Source organism: Elephantulus edwardii, unplaced genomic scaffold, assembly GCF_000299155.1.
Source record: "Elephantulus edwardii isolate Elephantulus edwardi_28Jun2011 unplaced genomic scaffold, EleEdw1.0 scaffold00345, whole genome shotgun sequence".
Lineage (NCBI taxonomy): Eukaryota > Metazoa > Chordata > Mammalia > Macroscelidea > Macroscelididae > Elephantulus > Elephantulus edwardii.
This window is the reverse complement of record NW_006400095.1, coordinates 734,167-756,855: the sequence shown is the minus strand read 5'-3', so window position 1 is coordinate 756,855 and position 22,689 is coordinate 734,167. Positions and strand designations below refer to the sequence as shown.

At 42.9% G+C, this 22,689-nt stretch overlaps 1 protein-coding gene and 1 pseudogene across 2 annotated transcripts in view; both read right to left on the bottom strand.

The window, feature by feature from the left end:
* The window catches only part of CADPS2 (Ca++-dependent secretion activator 2), a 637,557-nt gene extending 627,621 nt beyond the window's left edge, over positions 1-9,936 (bottom strand). Inside the window, exon 1 of one of the 2 annotated variants that reach the window (XM_006901794.1) lies at positions 9,569-9,936. In XM_006901794.1, the coding sequence (XP_006901856.1) occupies positions 9,569-9,901 (333 nt within the window). In that variant the 5' untranslated portion in view covers positions 9,902-9,936. The remainder of the gene's footprint in view (positions 1-9,568) is intronic. The other variant, XM_006901793.1, reaches the window with a different exon arrangement.
* A 178-nt stretch (positions 9,937-10,114) lies between these two features.
* Positions 10,115-22,689, bottom strand: part of LOC102851530 — an 87,431-nt pseudogene continuing 74,856 nt past the window's right edge.

Sequence of the window (22,689 nt, the reverse complement as noted above, 5' to 3'; positions counted from 1 at the left end):
TGCTGACATTTTTCTTTTGACCAGTGTCTCTTAAGTTTAGTTGTGCTGTCTCCAAGGGAAGGTGACGTGTCCTGTAGAACTTCTGTGTAGATTATGTTTCCCCTTCTGAGGCCCTCAAGCCTCACTTCCGCCCAAGACCACGCTTGTCAGAGCTTCCAAGGGCTTGCTCCCGCCGGAAATCCCGGGTACCTGTGCAAAACGCCTGTTCGCTGCTTATCTGCGGTGGCTGCGGCCCTCAAGCCTCACTTCCGCCCAAGACCACGCTTGTCAGAGCTTCCGAGGGCTTGCTCCCGCCGGAAATCCTAGTAGTCCACAGTATATTCAATACTCTTCTCCAGCACCACAACTCAAATGATCAATTCTTCTTCTATCATCCTTAGTTAATTGTCCAGCTTTTTAATACATAAAGTACATTTCTTATACATAGAAAACCATGTACTGGATCAGGCATACCTTAGTCTCCAGACTGACATCGCTGCTCTTCAGTACTCTGGAGAGGTCCCTGACAGCTGACATTGCCAATGCAATTTGTCTTTTGGTTTTCTGGCTGCTGGTACAAAGAATGTTGATTGTTGAGCCAAGCAAGTTGAAGCTGTTAACAATTTCAATCTCAATCTTATCCATCTATCTGTCTCTCTATCATGATGCTGCCAATTGTACCAAGAGCGAGAATTTTCGTTTTCTTGATGTTGAGCTTTGATACATATTGAAGGTTGCAGTCCTTGACCTTCTGCAGCAAGTGCTCAGGTCCTCAGTTTCAGCAAGCAAGTTTAAACACCTCTAAACATCCACTGGAGGGTCAGCTATGGGTTGGCTCCAACTTGATGGTATGCAAGTACAATCAGAGTGAATTGTAGCTATGACTTAGCTATCTGGAAAAAGAAAGCATCTTACCTCAAATTTTAATTCAAAACAAGAGGTTAACTTGTTGAAGACAAAAAGTTAACAAGACAAGTTAACTTCTTGTCTAAGAGTATAAACCAAAAATAAGAAGTTACTAAGAAAAATAACAGTAGAGAGATGCCAAAAAACAAAATACTTTTTTAAAAATGGAAATGAGGCGAAGCTGCACTGCAATCCAAAAGGTGCACAGTTCGAATCCACCAGATACTCGGCTGGAGAAGGATGAACAATCTCCTTCTGTACCAGTCAGATCTGATTTGATGGTACACACAAAAAAATAATAAAATTTACAAAAGAATGGAAATGAATGGGGGGGAAATGAGTATAGAAGCAATCTCTACAACAGAACAATATGCTCAATATATTGGTAACGAGTTCAGATCAGTTACTAAATATGCTCAAAACGTCAGCAGAAAAATAAAGAAAGGATATCAGACATTTCACACCCACAAACACATCCTCATAAGCAATAAAAATGAGCAAATTAAATATCATCTCAGCCATTACACTGGCAAAGCGAGCCTTTAAACTGTTAGTATCCTTTATTTCAGAAACATTTACACTGTTAAACATTTATCACTAACTTGATGAAGGTTATATAATGAAAATGTTTAAACCATAAGGTGTACAAAATGATGTGATCAAGTTTCAAGAAGCAAAGTACAACATGAGCGATGCTCTGAAACGCAGAAGGCACCCAAGTGCAACCAACTGATGAATTCAATTCACTCAATTTAAGGAGCCGAAACTGATCCCAATCGTCGCCCTCCTGCTAGGATTCTGGAGACAGCAGAAGCATTGCAAAGTATACTTGGATAAATCTCTGCTTATGTTTTTGCTTTGAGATTGAGGAAAGTTTACAAGGAGATTGGTTTTCATTCATTCATAGACATTTTCCTCCCAGAAAAGGAGAAGGATGGGCAATCTCCTCTCGACTGATTAACTGCCTCTAAAAACCCGCTGGATGGGTGGTTTGGGGGTAGGTTCTAACTTGATGGTACACAACAACAACAAACCCTCCTCCAATTCACTGTCTAGTGTGTGTCCTGTTGCAGGTAACCATGGATTTCTAAATCATGTCTAATGTCCCTTCCTTTCAAACTGCCCTTTCCTTTCTCTGGCCCAGGGCAGTGTTCTGTATCTGGCCATGCCTTCCTAGTTCCCCACCGCCATCCTCATCCTTATCCTCCTCCTGTTAACAGCAGGAGTCTTAAGAAGTATTTGTCATGTTGTGACTGTGACCTTTCACTCAGCATAATGTTTTCCAGACCCATCCACATTGAGTGGGGCTGTACAAGTTCATGGTTTTTCAATGCCATGGAATATTCCATTGTTTGGTTATGCCACAATTTTTCTATCTATTCACTTGTTGATGGGCACTGGGGCTGCTTCCAAGCCTTCGCTATTGTGAATAATGCTGCAATAAACGTGTGTACACACATCTGTCTGTGTCACAGTCCTGATTTCTATTCTCTTTGACACAGCTGTCCCACAGCTGGGTCAAACACTTCCATTTTCAACACTTTTTGGTGTTCTTGTTTGTTTGCACGCAATTGTTCATATATTCATATATTACATGCAACTGTTCATATATTCATAACAATTTTTAGTTTTACTTTTATTTTACATTACTATTTCTCTACTTTCTTTAAAATTTAATTTTATGTATTGATTTTAATTTGGTGTACTGTTGAAAGGGATCCAACTGGCACAGGAGGAGTTTGCCCCTCCTTCTCCAGCAGAGAACCTGGTGGATTCAGACCGTGCACCTTTGGGATTGCAGTGCAGCTTCTTGCCACTAGGCCACCAGAGCTTCCTTCTACACATTTATTTCATAGAAGTATTACTGATCGATGACTTCAATGCCCCTATGTCATCAAGAATCTGTTATAACTTGCTTATTCTTCTGCATTTCCCTCCACTTCCTCTTTTGAACAAATTCATTACCTTGTTCCTATTTGTTAATTGCAATAGCCATACTGTCCTTATCTCGATTCTTGCCAGGCTGATCCTCCCTTGCCTGGTTTCTGGAGAGTTTACTGTCCTACAAACAGATAATGTCCAAAATCACTACTAATCAGAGAGATGCCTATCAAAACAACAGAGAGATCTCACCCCAGCAGCAGTAGCAAAGTTTAACAACACAGCAAAACAACAGATGCTAGAGAAGATGCAGAGAGACTAGATACTGCTGGTGGGACTGTAAAATGGTACAACCACTATGGAAAGAATTTAGTGTCTCCTCAAAAAGTTGAACACAGAACATACGACTCACCTATTCCACTATCTGGGAGCTCTGGTGGTCTAGTGGTAAGGAGTTGTGCTGCCAATCCAAAGGCATAAAGTTCGAATCCACCAGTTGCTCAACGGGAGAAAGATGAGCAATTTCCTCCCATGTGATTTAATGCTTTTGAAAACACCGCTGGAGACTCAGCTATGGGTCAGTTCTGACTTGATGTTTTACAATATTCCAATACTAGACATATATCCCAAGGAAACAGAGCTGAAGACATGGAGACATATATACCTATGTTTATCTTAATACTAGGCCACCAGAGCTCCCTAAAAGGAAGAGTGTGTATTATTTTATCTCTACAACTTTAGTGTTTTATATATATAATAGAGGGAGCTCTAGTGTCCCAATGGCAAGAAGCTGAGCTGCAATCTTGAAGGCACGTTGTTTGAGGTCCCCAGCTGCTCTGTGGGAGGATGGGAAATCTCCTCCCAAGTAATTAACGGGCTCTGAAAACCCACTGGAGGGGTAGCTATGGGTTGGTTCTGACTCAATTGCACACAACAACAATCTATAGTGGTGTACCCTATCTAAGAAAAAGAGTCAACATTCCTTTTTTAGCTGAGCACAACGTAAATAAATATTAGGTATTGCTGTCCAGAGGTAACTCAAGGTTGCTCAATCACTCCACACTGTGACACTGATATGTCAAATGCAATAATGGTCACCCATGGTGGACAGTGTGGGTGGAGCTCCCCGATTAAAACAAGCTTGGAAGCAGGAGTGGCATCCACTTCCAAAATGGCTTGCCTCCGGAAACTCTATGAACCTGGGAAAACGACCAAAGTTGTACAAGTGTTTGGGTCTTTCATTCATAGGGTCACTATGAGTCGCCTATGACTCAATGGCACGTAACAACAATGACATGTTTATGGCAGCATTATTCACAACAGCACAAATGCCCATCAACAAACAAATGAACGGAGAAACCATGGCACAAGTCGGGTCTGCTGTTCATAGGGTCACTATGAGTTGCTCTCAACTCGATGGCAGGTAACATCAAGAAGCCACCAGAACTCCCTGGGGAAAGGGAGAGGCCAAAGGGGAGGCAGCCTTCAAGAAGAAGGGCTAACACAGGGATCGCAACAGTGGCTTAAGCACAGCAGAGACTGTGTGGGTGCCCCAGGACTGGCTGGGTTCCATCTGTTGTGGCTGCAAATCCGTGGACGCCAAGACACCTAATAACAACATCGACCACGACCAACTCCCCTTCCAGGTCATGCAGGGAATAGACAGTCACTCACGCTTATCATGGCATCCGATATTTATTCCCAGTTGTTAATCTGCGGATCAATCCAGGGTTTTACAATAAATAAGACACACCATCGCTAATGAAATTTAATAGCCTCCAGCACATCCCCTAATTATTTCACTTGTGTAAGCATTGTGTATTGAAATTACAGCTGACTTCCTTTCGGAAAGAAGCAAACCCCAAAATCACTTAATCCATTTGAGTTCTCATTAGCACAACTCATTCCACCAAACAAAGTGCTGTGATTTCAAGATGCCCTGTGGAGGGTTGGAGAAATCGGTTGGAACAACAGGCCGTTTTTCTCTGAGATAATGTTTTAAGTCCAGTCTGAGGCTCTCCTTTAATGTGTGGTTTCCATCTCGCTCCCCACAGGACAATGCATTCCCTATTATTAAAAGCAGCAAACAACATCACCCTTGACTTCTGTGTTTGTACCAAACAGTAATAACATACCAAAGCCTGAGGGGCACAGGGATAAATGATCCTAAATCCCAAGGGGGTGGCCTTTTGGTCTATTCACAGTCTAGAAATGGAAGGAATGAAGGCAGGACTTCAACTCACTGCTCCATCCTTGCAGTTTGGGAATGTGCCACTTTTTAGGGAATGTGTCACTTTTTGGGAATATGTCACTGGTCCTGTACGAACAGGTAACAACACTGTCATGACATTTTCAGATCTTAATACAGAGTTGGCCATCTTGATTTCCATCAAGTAGGAGCTCTGGTGGCCTACTGGTAAGAACCTGCGCTGCAATCCTGAATGCAAAGGTTCAAATCCGCCTCCTGCCCAGTGGGTTTTCAGAGGCAGTAATCACACAGGAGGACATATTCATCTTCCTGTTCTGTACACTGGTCCTTCAAAACCCCCAAACAAAGCCCACGGCCGAGCTGATTCCAACTCATAAGGACACGACAGAGCAGAACCACCCATACGGTTTCCACGGCTGTAAATCTTCAGAGCCGACTGCACTGCATTTCTCCCCAGGAGCAGCTGGTGGGCTCCAACCACCCACCTTCTGGTTAGTAGCTGAGCTCTTTAACCACTTCGCTACCGCGGCGTCTCTTCAACCACCAGGCACACCACTTTCATTATTTTTTTTTTCTTCCAGGATCCTAATGTCTTCCCAAGATCTGAACAGCAGGTTGCCTTTCATCGGTAATACCTGCTTTGCTCTAGCTTCAGCAATGATGAGCCTTATCCGATGATCTAGAGTCATCTGAAGTTCACGATCACTGCTTGTAGCACTACGATGACTGAAGGTACAAAGGTTTGTTGTTGTTGTTATGTGCCATCGAGTCACCTGCAACTCATAGCGACCCTATGTACAACAGCCCTAAACTCTGCTCTGTCCTGTGCCAATTGCACTGTCTCTGACACTCCCATCCTGATTATCCCAGTCACTGAATCAATCCACCTCATAGAGGGCCTTCCCCTCCTGCGCTGTCCCTCCACCCTCCCAAGCATGACGTCCCTCTCCAAGGACCAGTCTCTCCCCACAACATGTCCAAAAGTAGCCAAGGGAATAAATAAGCATCAGAGGAGCAAGTACTATTCTTCCTTCGTCACTCGTGACAGCTATTTGGAACCTGACACGTTAATCATGTATGAAGTCATAGGTATGTTCACTCAGGGGCACTGATCTTATGAGTCTGGCCCACACTCAAACTCAGAATTTCCTGTAAATCATCACCGGTTGACCAGAAGCCCAGACCAGCATAAACTGACCACTGATATTCCTAAATCCTCCAACCAAATTCAATGTTATTAAGCTTTCTCAAACAGCTCATGGACACAGCCTCTACTGGCTTGGTAGATCATTTTGGCCAGGTAACAACAATAATAATAATAATAACTAGCACTTGGGGTTAGCTCTAACGAAAGACCAAAGCCCTGCAGGGAGGCTGCTACTGATAGAACTCTGAGTCCCTAAGTCTCTTACCTCCTCGGAATTCATTTCCTTCACTTATGAAGTGATGACCCTTGTTATTGTTAAGTGTCGTCGAGTCGCTTGCAACTCACAGAGACCCTATGTACAACAGCCCTAAACTCTGCTCTGTCCTGTGCCAATCGAACTGTCTCTGACACACCCATCCCAATTATCCCAGTCACTGAATCAATCCACCTCATAGAGGGCCTTCCCCTCCTGCGTTGTCCCTCCACCCTCCCAAGCATGATGTTCTTCTCCAAGGACCGGTCCCTTCCAGATCTGAATTTTTTACTTTCTAAATTAGAGAGCAGTGAGTAAGCAGTGATATGCATTTCAATGACAACAATTTAAGCTATTAAATCCTTTTACTGGTTGTCTGACTACTTGAAAATAAGAGAATAAAAATATACAATAGATTAATGATTTTGCAATTATCCTGTTACTTCTTTTATAGAACCCAACTGCATGATTCAAGACTCAAAGCTAGCTTTCTGGCATTAATTATTGGCATCAAATTCACAGGAATATAGTTAAATCCCAACTTCATTTTGTCCTAGGAGGAAAAACTTTACTGCCAAGAATTGCTCCAGCTTTCTTCAGCAAACCGTATATTTAAGAGAGAGAGAGAGAGATTGAAGGATCTTTTGAGTAAGTTTTGGAAACGTAAGGCAAATAGGTGTTTATAAGGCTTCCTCCCTAGTCAAAAATGGAAATGTCCCACATAAGCTCATATGACAGCTTTCAACTGAGAGGAAATAGACATCTCCAACTCAGAATCTTCCTGTGTAGAATAATATATGCAGTGTTGTCCTCCTTTCCTTATGGTTTAGAATGATTTGGGGGAAAGCCTGGATGAGGTCTGATCAGTGGTTTCCTCTGCAGTATTGTGAACGCACCTGCTTGCCAACTCAAATAATTTCTGGAGGCACAAACATTCTATTCAAACAGGGAGAGTCAGGGAGAGCTGCACTATTTGAATAAGGCAGAGTTTGTTTCATTTACAATATGTAACAAGTGTTCAAAACGCTATAAATAAGCTCCCAGTAAATGACTTTTTGCCAAAGCTTTTTTCAAGGATAATATTTCAAACAAGAATAGCCTCTTAACTTCACCATGCATTATTTTTATACTTTAATACATTCAGAATCAGCTTAAATGCTAGGTGGGTGATTAAACTGGAGAGTGCATGTTGTTCAGATGCTTTACACGGTCACCTATCAATACCTGTCAAATAGGACATTTGCTTAGATTAGTGGAAAGTTGCTCGACCTACCAAGCTGCAGAGATGGATGAGGGCTTCAAAGAGACTGGAGTAGGAATTGTGGCACTCTCTGAAAACCCCAAAACAAGCCCAACCCCTAAGAGTTGATTCTGACTTATGTTGTTGACCTCTTTCAGGGAGCTCTGGTGATCCAATGGTATGGAGCTGCACTGCCAACCCAAAGGTACGCAGTTCAACTCCACCGTCTGCTCTGTGGTAAAAGAGGGGCAATTTACTGCCTCTGAAAACCCACTGGAGGATGAGCAATGTGCTGGTTCTGACTACAGGGTTCCTCAATGTTCACAGGAAGACACTCCAGCAAAGAACTGCCAACCTTTTGTTTAGCAACCCAGTCCTTACCATATTATATCACCAGGCCTTTTCCTGGAATTCCTCAGGGGTGGAGGGAGAAGGAGCCCATTGACTTGGGATGAATCCCCCCTCACAGCAAACCTGAATGACAGAGTGGAAATGCCTCATAGGGTTTTCCCAGCCAGCAGTCTTTAAGGGAAGAGACTACCTCACCTGTCTCTGTGAAGCAAGTGATGGCTTGATGGCTTTGAACTGCTGACCTTAAAGTCAGCATTTTAACCATTACACCATCCATAACGCCCACAGGGTACTTAAAATTGACCTGAGGAATGGTGGCTTCAACCATGCCGACTGGGTTTGGATTTTAAAACACTCTCACTCACTTCTCCAAAGTGAGGGAGATCTGACTAGGTGTTCCCAATTCTCCAGGGATTCCTGGAGAGGTGGGTGCCCTGGGGCACCTGTGTCTTTAGCTGAAAGAGGCAGCAGAATGAAAGGCTCTCTCACTGCTGTTCACTTGAGCCTGTTTAAGGGAAAAGGCGGGTGCTGCTTAATACAGAACAACTGTTGTATTTCAAGTCAATTCAAAGGCTCTCCAGATTTCTTAAAAAAAATTTAAAAAGGCTCACGGGCTGGAGGTAATATTTCAGAAAACTAATAAATGTCTTTGCAACTACCCACGCCTTGGGCACACTGCAATCTCCCTAGGTTTCTGTGTCTTGCTGAAAACTGAAGGAACCGTTAGGGCTTTCGTTCCCAGCTCTGGGTTCTATTACTGAAAGATTTCCTCCACAGTTCCCCTTGCAAACATTTACCCAATTAGAGCAATTTACCTCTTCAGGTGTGTCTGCTAGGGAGCATTAGAGCCCTGAGGATCAGCCTGAAAACTAAAATAGGCTGACATTTCACCTGAAACAAACTCTTTACCCCTTTGGGGAGATGGAGGGGAAGGGGGGGAAGGCAAGAACAGAAGAAAAAGCAGCCGCATTTGTTATTTTATCCAGGCTGAGTTTTCATCAGGTCTCCCTGGACCAGGAATGATTCACCCTGAGACATGCTATAGAGGTATGCCCTCTTGAGTGCGCGGATCTGATGCACGACTCCTGTGGCAAGATAAACTTGTCGACTTAACTTTTTGATTCACGGAGGAAAATCCTCTGCCATTTGCTCTCCTGCAGACTTCTCCCTAACGCATACAAGCAAGCTCCCTGCTGCCTCCACCTGTTTCCTCCAGCCCCGTGCTCACTGGGACGCGCGGCCAAGTCCAGCTCCCGCAGTCCTGACCCCGGCTCGGTGGGCAGCGGCGCCGCCGTGGGCCGCGAAAGTTACCCGGGAGCGGCATTCTGATCCGGCCCGAACCCACGCGGCGAGGGGCGCACCCCGCACCCCGACGCTACGGTCTCAGGCGCTCGGATGGCGAGCTGACAGCTCCTGCCACCCGGGGGAGAAGACGTGCCCGCTGCAAGGCGCTGCTGGCGGACGAATGCACCGTCTCCCCGAAAGATGCCTCTGCCCCCTCAAACCCCAATGAAAACATCACGCCGTGCTTCTCGCCTGCGAACTGCGGGGCAGGAGCCCCAGGGACAAGCGGCAGCAGGAGGCGCCGGCTCGGCAACTCACCTTCTGCTGCCTCCGGGCCATGTCGGTGGGCTGCTTGGCGTTGAAGGGGTACGCGATGCACCGCACCACCAGGACGTAGAGCTGCAGGCGGATGCGCCGCTCCTGTTCCTCGTCCAGCTGCCGCTCCGGCTCTTCGCGCGCCTCGCTCCGCATCGAGGGGCTCGGGCTCCGGGGTCTGGCCGCGCCGCCGCCCGCGCGCCCCGCCGCGTCCCGCCGCCCTTCCCGAGCCGGGGCCGCTGGCGCTCGCTGCGGCCCGGGCGCCCCCAGCACATCACGGCTCTCCTCTTCCAGCCCCTCGTCCGACTCCTCTTCGCTGGAGGACGGGTCCAGCATGGTGCGCGGGGGACCTCACCTCGCCGGGCGGCGCCCTGGAGTCCCGGCGAGCGTGGAGGTGGCCGCGCGGCCGCAGAGCGGAAGGGAAAGTGGCGGAGCTTTCCGGACACGTCGAGTTGTAGCCGGGAGCGCTCCTGACACCCAGGCGCCGGGGCGGGCGGAGCGGGAGGCGGGCCGGCGGGGAGCGCGGAGCCGCGGGAGCAGGAGGCGGAGTTAGCGCCGCCCGAGCCGAGCCCGGAGAATCAGCCGGCGCGATTGCACCCCCGGTCCGGGTCCCCGCGCCCGCCGGCGGAGGCGGAGCGCCCCGAGCGCCCGCGCAGGTGGGAGACCTGTGGCGCCTCCAACAAGCAACACGTGGACTGCAATGTTGGGGAGCGGGCGCGGGGCCGCGGACTGCGCGTGCGCGAGGCGCCACCGCCTGGCCCGGGCCCTGAGTGGCCGGACGCGCAGTTCGCCACGGCGGCGCCCCTGGGAGTGTGGTGGCTTTGGGGGCGCCCAGTCAGGGCTGCTCGGGCTGCAGCGACCCAGCACCCGTCCTGTTTTGCATCCTGCAAGCGTCCCAGGGGTTGGGGACAGGAGTGGGGACCGCTCTGTCCTCGGGCCGGAGGGGAGGGGGGAAACGGGAGCTCGCTGGCGCACGACCCTGGTGTCCCGAATTGAACCAGAAGCGGGGCTGGGACTCTTCACCCCGAAATTACGTTGGCCGGAGACTTTTTGCAAAAGCCCTTCTCCTGGCTCGACTGCTTTTTGACGCTCGTGCTCAACTCCAAAATATAAAAGTCAGGTGCGTGTTCTTAAAAATAACAACAACACACAAATGAGTCTCGCTCTCTCAACTGTTTGATTCCTGTAGAGCTTAAGCAGTGTAATTGTATATTTCAAAATGACACTTTCAGCGCAAACCTGGACAGGTGGTGCTTTGTGCAGACATTTATTCCGCACACACCTGCAGGCCCTTGGCCTTGGGCGGAGCCCCTACAGAAGCCAGCCTCGCGGGCACATTTCCCAGTCCCAGTGCCATGACCACCTGGAGTTTCCTTTTGTGATTCTATTTCTGGTGACCTGAGCCCTGACAAGGGGAAGTGGGCAGAACAATGCACTGGACACCAGGGGGCGTGTGCAGCGCCCGGCTGGTGGGAGGCGAGGTTGCTCAGGAGGTAACAGTGGGCACTTGAAGCGCGGACTCACACCGAGCCCAGCTACCCCGCGGCCACACAGCAGAGATAGCTTTTCCAGGCCATCTGCACGGTGAAGACCACAAAAGAGAAGCTTTCTGTCCGTTTTTACTGACCTAAATGGGGTAAAGGACAGCTAGGCCTTTACTCCTGGGAGGTCTTGCCTGTGTCACTCTTTAATTGGCGCCCAGTCTCAGCATCCTGGTTCCATAAAAGATACCCATTCAGGGCAGGGTTGTTGGCTCCTCACCAGCTACCAACCAACGCGAATCTCAAAAACTGGTGTTTTTTAGAACATTGCTTTATTTTGGGAAAGGTCAAAAATACGTGGTAATTATGGAAGTCATAATATTAAATATTTGCATCGCACTTTCCTGTTTGCAAAGTTGTCTGAAGCTGAGTATCACAGAGTAACCGTGTGGTGTAAGTAATATTTATTAGTATAATTGGTATTAATAATACCTGCTTGTATCAGGTATTGCACTAAGCCTTTTTGCATAAGGTATCACAATTGCTTCCTACCAGGCCCAATTTACATTTAAGGAACCTGAGCCTTAAGGACTTCTCTTTCCTGAAGTCACAGTTCTGGCAACTAATGGCACAAAGACTCAGTTTTCTGATGCCAAATAGCTGCTTTTTTTAAAATCCCAATTTGACTTGATATTAAATCAGTATATCCAATCTGTGATGTTTATCAAAAGTGACAACTAAAATAAGATAATTTAGTTTGGAGAAGGACATCAAAGTACAATTAAAGATAGCCTTTGTAATTTATATTAAAAAAACAGAGAGAGGGTGAGGATGGGGGGTGGTTAATCATAGAGTCGCACAGTCTGATGAGTGGTGGTGTGTGTGAAGGAAATGGGAAAAACCCAGTGTGAAAAACAATGTCTTAGAACTTTGTAAAGAAATCAATATAAAATAAAAGAAGTAAAAACATTTAAAAAAAAAAAGATTGCCTTTGCATAGGTCTTTCTTTCCTCACTATTCAAAGGTATGTCTTCCTTTTCTTTTGGGGTAACAGTTCTGGCTGCCAACCATGAGGCCAGTAGTTGGAATCCACAGCTGCTCTTTGGGTTAAAAATGGTCAGTCAGTGTCCTCTTAGGAAAATTGACAGCCTTGGGGAACCAATGGAAGGTCCCAAGAGCAGAACTTGATTGCATGGCAATGGGTTTGGTTAGCGGATTTTAATAATTAAGATTATACTATGTGACAAGAAGATAAACATTCTCACCACTGGGCCAATTGGCAGCATCAGGATGGATGGTGAAGAGATTGCTCACAGCTTCAGTTTGCTTGGCTCCACAGTCAACACTCTCAGCACCAGCAGCCAGGAAATTAGAAGACGTATTGCCATGGGAAAGTCTGCTGTTAGGGACCTCTCCAAAGTACTGAAGAGCAATGGTGTCTCTTTGGAGACCAAGCTGCGTTTGATACAGGCCATGGTCTTTGCTATCACTTGTTATGCATCAGAGAGTTGGACAATGACTAAGGAGGATATAAGGAGAATTGATGCTTTTGAGCCGTGGTGCTGGAGAAGAGTATTGAGGTTACCATGGACTGCTAGAAAAACAGATTCATCCTGGAAAGGGTCAAACTGGGCTGCTCCTTGGAGGCAAGGACTCTGAGGCTCCGTCTAACATACTTTGGACATGTTGCAAGGAGGGTCAGGTCCTTGGAGAGGGACATCATGCTTGGTAGGGTGGAGGGACAGTGCAGAAGGGGAAGGCCCCCTATGAGGTGGATTGATTCAGTGATTGGGGTAATCTGGATGGGTGTGTCAGAGAAGGTGCAATTGGCACAAGACAGAGCAGAGTTTAGGGCTGTTGTACATAGAGTCGCTATGAGTCGCAAGCGACTCGACAGCACATAACAGCAAAAACAACAACATACTATTTGACATGACAACTTATTCTTTTCTTCCTATTGATAATTATTATAAAATTAGACTCTTCAAGCTATGAATGTCTAATACGTTGCAAGGTAACATGAAGTCTTTTTCAGGAGGAGGATGAAAATGGTTTAAGAGACACAAGGGAAAACAATGCCCAAAAGACAGTGAAGAGACCATCTAAGGATGTAATTATGTTTTTGCTAAGAAAACAATATGTATGCTGCATGGTTTTAGATGCAGTCCTGGTCCTGAGGAAGCTGATGGGTCAAGGAATGACAAAATAATATCAAGTATTATAAAAAGAAAATTTATGTTTCTACTGGAATCTGATGATCAATAGTAACTTGTTCGGGTGAGAGTAAAGGTTGCAGTAAGGGAAGGTTTCTAGAACACTTGATGAATGTCTTGAAGAATGACTTCAGAGCCTCAGAGAGAACGTGCTGTAGACAGGTGGGAACAGCGTTGCAAAGGCATGCCATTTTTTCTCCATGTTTGGAAAACTGGTCATAAACTATTCTGCCCAAAGCAAGGACACAGAAATAAAGGAAAAGACTAAAGAGCAGCAGAGGCAACTTCAGGCATGGCCTTGGGTGCCACACTTTGGAATTCACACTGTATCACGCAGAAAATGGAGATACACAGAAGGATTTTAAATAAGTAAGACTAATGTGATTTTTAATGATTAAGAGTCATTCAGGGGCAATGGAAGGCCGGGAAGCCAGAGGCAAGACGCAGCAAGACTTTTTTTTTTTTTTTTCTATAATGACTTTAAAAAAAAAGAAATCGGCTTGTTTACAAAGTTCATATATATTGTGTTTCACACAATTCTTCCTTCACATTGTGTTTCCTACAATCATTCTCATAGGTTATGTTTTATAAAATTAGTCACTATTGGACCTTGCCCATCTTTACTGTCTTTTCTCCCAGATCCTTCCCATTTCCTTTCTTCTTTCCCTCCACTCACCAAACTGCAATCCTGAGGTTTCACCCCTACCCATCCTCAGCTCTGATCTTTATAGAAATCTGCGAATGAAACAATGAGGGCTTAACTTGAAGGTCAAGAGGAGGAGGAACACTTCCGAGATGGGCAAAGCGATTAAAAAGGATGTCTGTGAGGGGTCTGGGCAAGGGGCCATTGGGCCAGCCAGGTACCTTGGAAAATGGGTAAGAATAAATGAAATAATGGCTTGTCTAAGAGACAGGTGTTTAGAGGAGCATTCAGTTGCCTCAATGCTGCTCGACGATGCTGGGTAGGGTGGAGGGCCAGTGAAGGAGAGGAAGACCCTCCATCAGGTGGATTAACAGGGTGACTGCAGCAATGTGCTCTTGTGTGTTAGGAAAAGTGAGGATGGCGCAGGATAGAGCAGGGATCATATCTTTTGTTCATAGGATTGTTATGACTTGTACTCAACTTGACAGCACCTAACAACAACAACATTCAACAGATGGAAGAAGTCGAGGAAGTAGTTAGAAATGCACACTTGTTACTTACATCTAGATAAGGAAGTTGTCAGCAAGCTGGTGGTAGTTGCAGTTACAAATGCAGATGATATGGCCCCAGAATTACATATGCAGAATAAAAAAAAGGGCCATCGTTGTGTTTCCAGGGAACCCTCCGTGTGTCTGCAAACAAGGGATTAAAACCAAAACAAAGCTCATGGGCTCCAGTCAGAACTGAGTCACACATAGCTGACTCTCCAGTGGGTTCTCAGAGGCTGTGGAAGGAGCGTTGTGTGTTACTGTCCTTTTGGGCTTTCAAAGCTGCATGGGCGGCCCTGACCCTTAGCGTAAGGGTAAGTAAGGGTGGAGTCGAGCCTGCGGAGCCTGCTTCGGGCCCTAGCTTAAAATCCTTCTTGCCTCTGGAAACCCTATGAACCTGGAAAGAGGACGAAAGTTATACAGGTGTCCAGGACTTTGGTTCATAGGGTCGCTACGAGTCGCCTGCAACTCGACGGAACTTAACAGCAACAATATCTTTTATTAGAAATTTCAACATGTTTATGTCAAAATTCTTGCCAGATTTTTACCTTAAATACTAACTCTTTCGATTAGAATCTTAGGGTACTTAAATTTATAATGTACAACATCAAACAGTGAATGATTTGTACCATTTCATGAACATGCAGATTGTATGTGGACTTGTTCAAGGATTCATTTATACTTATATCAAGGTTAGGGGGGGAAAGCAAGCTAAAGTTCTTCTATCTATTAATGAAACAACTCTAATACTAAGCAAAGATGAACATGTAGGAATAAAATAGATGATAAAATGCATTTTGCCAGTGGTAGTTAAGGAAATAGGTGTGTGACCTGAATGTCTATAGGTTGGCTTTTTTCTGACTGGGAATTGATTTGCGTGTCTGACTGAAGAGAATATATTAACTTTTTCAAATCATGTACAGAGTCATTCTTTCATTCTACGGGCATTTGTGCCCACAAGAGGCTACATGCTACCCTGATCAGAGAAAACAAACTCTAGTGACAGAGGGGAGGATAGGAAACTCATACAAACCCTTAACAATTAGCAGCATAAAAACTGCAATAATATATGCTCTTGTGGATGTAGAAGAAATTCATGAGAGAACCCTTAAGCGTTTTGATAGAGGACTGTCAACAACAACAACAGTTATTGCTAAAATGACTTTATAACCGATAGAGGAGCCTTTTTCCCATCAAATGGAAAGGACTAGACTTGAAAATACCTGTGTAAACACTAGCAACTTACAAGACCAGCTAATAATAAATGGAGTAGAGGATTTACAAAAGTAAGATTAAAAACAATAAATCTTAAACTTTAAGATGAATATTTACAACTTAGAAGGCAAGATGCCTCCTGGCAATCTCATTTAACACCCCATTCCTTTCTCTCACTAGCTTTTTTTATTTTTTATTAGTTTGCTTCCAAAGCTTGTGTACATTGAGCTTCACACTATTCTTCATTCATATTGTATTTCATAAAATCATTCTCATATAGCTTTTCTTGATTACTTATCTCCAGTTAAGTCCTGAGTCCCAGCACTCAGAGCCTAGAACTCTGAATGGGAAAAGATAATGAGTGAGAATACACAGCAATATTTTTTTGTAAATTGACTGCCAAATGAGTAGTATGTGCTTAACCATGCATAAAAATATATAAACATCAAAAGGGTTGCTATGACGCTTACATAAGATAAAGCAAGCCAAGTACTTAAAATACTATCTGGTATATGCAATGACTAAAGATGACAGAAGGTGAATTGATGCCTTTGAGTTGTGGTGCTAGAGAAGAGTGTTGAACATTCCATAGACTGCAAAGAGAAAAAATAGGTTTGTCCTAGAGAGGGTGAAACCAAGTTGTTCCTTAGAGTTGAGGAGTTGGAAGCTCTGTCTCGCATACATCGTGCACGTGGCCAGGAGGATATCATGCTTGGAAGAATGGGGTGGCAGTATAAGAGGGGAAGATCCTAGAGGAGATGGGTAGACACAGTAATTAAGATAATGGCCTCTGTGTTGGGAACAGAATGGTACAGGATAGAGCAGGGTTCAGAGCGACTGTGCATAGGGTCGCTGTGAGTCTCATGCAGCTCAATGGCACATAATAACAACAGCATCTACTACACTCTCAGTAACTGTCAGATATTTTACTATTTTTAAAACAATCACTTTATTATCAAGTTCGCTTTTCATTATTGAAAATAATACGAAGTTGCAGATAGTCCTACATGAATTTTTACGCAGCTTAAAATTTGCATTTTTAAATTAATAACCCTGAAACAACCAGGCTAGAGAAATTCTTAAACATATGTTTTTGTGTTTCATTAGGATCTCAAAGGTTTCACAACTTTTTAATAAGGTTTAACCCCACAAAAAGCAACTATCACATCTTTACTCCTATTCCATCTGTAGACGTTCATTAGCGGTTAGAGTGGGTTTTTTGGTGCTTAGTTTTGAAGTCTTTTTGGATTTAAAAAGGATTTATTTTGTTACATATTTAGGACAGAGATGAACTTGACTGTGATGTCTAAATGCAAAACTTGAACTCATTGCCTTAAAGTTGGAACTAGCTCGTAGCTGACCGTCCACTGGGTTTTTGGAGGCTGCGCATCACATGGCAGGAGATTGATTGTCTTTCTCCTGCAGAGCAGCTGATGAATTTGAACCACCAGAGAGACACCACGTTCAAGTTAACAGAGCAACACCCTTCCGACTAGGGCACCAGGGTTTCTGTGACATCTAAAGAGAAAGAAAAATGTATAGCTCATATGTCCTATTTGTACCAGGAGTAAAAGCACTGTTTTCATTTTAGATATATTTATATGCAAGGATTCTTCTGTTCTCCTCAAGAAGCAGATATATAGTCATTTGTGGTTCTACGCCCTCAAATGAGCAGTTATTCACAGACCCTGTGGAGAACAGAACAAAACCCCGTCGGCTCCTATGTCATCCTCATCATCTCTGCTGTCCTGAGTCCATGGCTGCAGTCAACGTGCAATCCATCATGTTGAGAGTCTTCCTTGTGACTGAGCCTCAGCTGTTCCAAGTATGATATCCTTTTTTTAGGGATTAGTGCCTCCCAACAGCATTCCCAAAGTATACAAGACAAAGCACTCTCCTTACTTCCAAAAGCTCTTCCAATGCGTTCCTTCCAAGACAGTTTAGTTCATTCCTTCGATAATATGTAGTATACTGGGTAATGTCTGTCACTTAAACATCGCCACCAGAGTTATGCAGATGACACAAGCTTGCTTGCTGAAACTGAGAAGGACCTGAAGCACTTGCTGCAGAAGGTCAGCCTTCATTATGGATTGAGGCTCAATGTCAAAAAAACAAAGATTGTCACCACTGGGCCAATTGGCAGCATCAGTATAGATGGTGAATTGATCGAGATTGTTCAGTTTTAGTTTGCTTGGCTCCATAATCAACACTCTTCGTACCAGCAGGCAGGAAATCAAGAGACGAATTGCCCTGGGAAAGTCAGCTGTCAGGGACCTCTCCAGAGTACAGAAGAGCAATGACGTCAGGCTGGAGACTAAGGTGCCCCTGATCCAGGCCACAGTCTTCGCAATTGTGTGCTATACATCAGAGAGCTGGACAATGACTAAGTATGATAGAAAAAGAACTGATGCCTTTGAGCTGTGGTGCTGGAGAAGAGTGTTGACTATACCATGGACTGCTAGGAGAACAAACAAGTTGTCCTGGTGAGGGTGAAACCGGGCTGATCTTTGGGGGCGAGGATTACTAAGCTTCGTATTACTAAGCTCTGGGCATGTTGCAAGGAGGAACCAGCCCATGGAGAGGGACATCATGCTTGGAAGGGTGGAGGGACAGCGCAAGAGATGACCCTGAATGACATGGATTGATTTAGAGATTGGGGTAATGGAAGTAGGTGTGTCAGAGACAATAAGATTGGCACAGAATAGAGCAGGGTTTAGAGCTATTGTACATAGGGTCGCTATGAGACACAAATGACTCAATGGCACATAACAACAACAACTACAACCCTAAGTGAGTTCCAAATAATGTGAGATTTGTATGGGAATAAATGAAAGAAGTTGTGGGAATAAATAACATTCATTCTGTGTAAAACAATAGATTTTCCCCTCTAGCTTTCATAGTTTTATGGCACATACATTGATTTTGTTGTTAAACACATTTTCTCTCCATCGATAAAACCTATTGAGTGTCTATTCCATATTAAGCATTTTACCAGAACACTGTGAAGAGAAAATTGCATTGATTGGCTAGAAATACAAACTGTGTGTCAGGAAAGAGGTGAAAATCCTACTACGATTAAAAATTGGCACCATTGCAACCGTAATGCTAAAGAAAACTACAATTGGCATAATTTTATTAAAGAACACATGAAGAGTAAAATGACACCAAGTAGGAGCAATAAGAATAAGTTTTTATTAACTATTTTTATTACTTTATTATCAGTAATTATTAGACCTTTTTTGTCTATGTCAAGACTACGTAAATACTTAAAAGTTATTGAAGACCTCAAGGAATTTTTGTTTGTGTAGGTTATTTTTTCATATTAGTATAAACAATCCTTAATAAATTCAGAGTTATTAACTAATACATTTAAAAAAATATAAAAATGTATCATAAATAACATATTTCTTTGATAAAAATTAGCATATTTTCAAAATTAAAAAATTGAGTAAGAAAAATGTTATTTACACTTTAAAAAACTACTTAATATTTAATTTAATAGAATTTCTCTTCAGTCTTTTGCAATATGTTGTTTTGAATAAAGACAAATCAAACTTCATATAAATAAGCATGTGAAAGAAAGTAACTATTTTAATAACATTTTATATATTTGTTGATATTCTTGGGTATATTTGTTTGATATTACACCAAAACTCAACAAGTAGTATTTTCTTAAGATTAGTGGCAATGTAGGGTCTGAAATTGCATCAACAAACTTTTCCTACTTTGTGATACTAAAATAGGTGGCCTAGTGGTAAGAAACAGCGCTACAATCCAAATTTAAAGTCAAAGAGTCTGTACATGGGGGTTGAGGGAAAACTAAAAAAAAGAGGGGATAAATAATGAATACTGCATTGAAGCAGATGAAGGAAAGAAGTGTTTAAAAGGAATACATGATTAGGTATTATTTGCATGACAACTGTCCAGAATAAGAGGTGCATAGCAAAGTGGACTGGGGAGGGAGGATGGGGGGAATTGTGCAACAGTGATTTTTTTTTTTTAAGAGAAAAGTGAAATAGAGGGTAGGGAGGAAAATTTGCAACAATGAATGAAGAGAAATCACGTTTTCTCTAAACTTTAGTTAAAATCACAAAAAATAAAAAAGACTATACACACATAGTCTGTAATTCTAGAGAATTGACTCCTAACTGGACAATATTTTAGAACCTATAAACCTCTGTTTGGTTAAAAGGAAAGATTCTATACTGTTCCTTTGTACTCAGCATCATAATTTTCTTTTTCACTCCAAAATAAATAATGTTAAAATAAAATCTATACAAAGATAAACCTAGAACTGTTCACATAACTTATGTACTTTTGTGTGAGAGAAAATGGGTGAAAAATATATGAGTGTGTGTGTGTGTGTGTGTGTGTGTGAATATTACTTCTCTTCCAGAAGATTATTTTTATCTTTATAATTAAGCTCCTAATTAACACTTTTGTCAAAATTATGTTAAAAGAAGAAGAATAACTATTAAAACCATAGAGTATAGACAAACTATAAGGAGTCCAGAATATCCCAATATTGTATGCAAAAATGTGTGTTCTATCTAGGATTTTTTTTTCCTAAGGAGAAGGTACAACCTATTATTGCAGAGTTCAAGATACCAAAATATAAACAAACACTTTATCTGTGTTTTGATTTTTCCAAACCAAAACCACTGGCATCTAGTATGACTCATAATGACCCAGTAGGACAGATTAGAATGATTAAGGAGGACAGAAGAAGAAACAAAGCCTTTGAGTTGTGGTGCTGGAGATAACTGTTGAACATACTGTGGACTGCCAAGAGAACAAATAGATCTGTCCTGGAGTGGGTGAAAACAGGTTGCTTATTGGAGGCAAGGATTTTGAAGCTCTAGCTCACATACTTTGGGCATGTTGTCAAGAGACACCAGTCCTCGGAGAAGGACATCATGCATGCAAGGGTGGAGGGACAGGGCAGATAGTGAGGAAAGCTGGATAAATTGTATTGACACAGATCTGACTGGTACAGGAGGAAATTGTTCCTCCTTCTCCAGCAGAACATCTGGTGGAATTGAACTGTGCACCTCTGGGATTGCAGTGCAGCTTCTTGCCACTAGGCCACCAGAGCTTGCTTGACCAGGCCTTCTTAATCCATCGAGGAGTTCTGCCTTGGTGATGTTTCCATAAGCTCTTTAAAGTGCCTGTATGTTCTCTATTAAAATGAAAGAAAGTTTACATTTAAAAATCTATTATCTAAAAGCTGAATAATAAGATACAAATCATCTATGGAAAAATTTAACTGTTAACACAAACATAAAGAGACTTTATGACCATTTACTCAGTTTCAGCAGATAGTCCAATAAGGTTATTACCAGTTCTCAATTTTTCAGCACTCTTAAGAAGTGTAGCTGATGGCTAAGGCCAGTGCCAATGCTTCGAGCACCCAGTTCTTCTCGAGCTTTGAAGAATTCTTTCAAGGTGAGACCTGGTGATGTGTCAGTGCCTGTCAGACACCAACTGGTCTTTCAGTCATCAGTCCTCCTTTTGAGATATCAGTAGTTCCGTGGGTCTAACTCATACCCCCCCATCCCCAAATATCATCAATTCATATTCTAACAGAAACTGCATTTTCCTTGACAACAATGCTTCATTTGGAAAGAATAAAAAATTACAAGCTGAAATGTGTGCCTTTATGTCATGCACACATAAGCACACTTCCCATTACACAATGCCATATTATTTCCCCCATGTTAAATTAAAATAGTGTCCTCCCACATTATCAGCTTGACTGATGAAGCTTTTCCAAATCCAAACAGAACACCATTTCCGTGTTTCTCAAATCTTACAAACATAGGAATATCCATAAGATGGTGCTGTATCTTTAATTTAATTTGGACAGATTGTTGAACGCTAAAACATACGTGTCACAATGCGGGGGAAAGACTGGGTTAGGATTGAATGTTTACAGGTATGAAGCTGTGTACCTACCTGGAAGTATGGATATAATCAGAACCTTTACAAGAACTTAGTTTTTCACATGGCAGACAGTTGCTGAAGTTCTTTTACTATCAGTTTAGTTGCCAACTACATCTAAAAAAAATAAATGAAATTTTCATTTCAAATGGATAGACTCTTTGCACGTATCCTTGCAAACAAATGAAGCAGTTGAATTATGCACACCATCAGTTTCTACCAAGGTCAGTAGTAATCTTTAAAAGTGCTTCAAAACATCCAATTTGATGGAAATTAGAAATGACATGGCATGCAAGCACTTCCTTTCAGATGCAGAATATTAAAAGAATTAACTTGATAATTTTCCATAGATACTAGAATGATTTACCCAGTGAGGGAACGGTAATTTAAGATATGCTAATAGTATAATGTATTTCTGACTTAGGGTGATGCAGTTAGGAGACCTAATAGTTCATTCTTCACTTAACTATTACTCAGGAATAGATTTAATAAGCGGAGTCTTTGGAATGTGGTTTTAGGATTCTTTGGTTTTAAGATGAACAGGCATATGACTAAGGAATCATTGTTGTAGTGCAGGTGACAGGAGAAAATGGCAGGAGTGGCAGGAATCTTCTGGAGTCACGAAGATCGGTACTTGTATCTAAGTGTGCCAAGACAGGACCCTATTACATAACTGCATGTTAATCTCATCTGAAATCTTACAGCTAGGACTTGGAGTCGATTTAATTTTACTGTTTAATTTCCTTTCAGTTGCTCTCTTCTTCCTTCTTTGAGTGCTGCCACCTTGTGAATAAAACCATCATTACATTCCTTAATTGAACAGGATGTTAGAATTTCCAGCAAACAATCAGATATAACAGTGTATTTCACGTTGAGAAAATGTAATTAATAGTTTTGTCTATGAAATTAAATGGTTATGGTAAATTTTCTTTCTACAATATGTTGTTGTTTTGTGATATCAAGTCGACCTACTCATTCATACCTGACCCTCCAATGGGATTTAGCTGGTGGATTCAAACCACCTGTTGTTGGGTTGGCTATCTTTCTTTTTTAATTAATTAATTAATTAATTTTTATTTTTTTT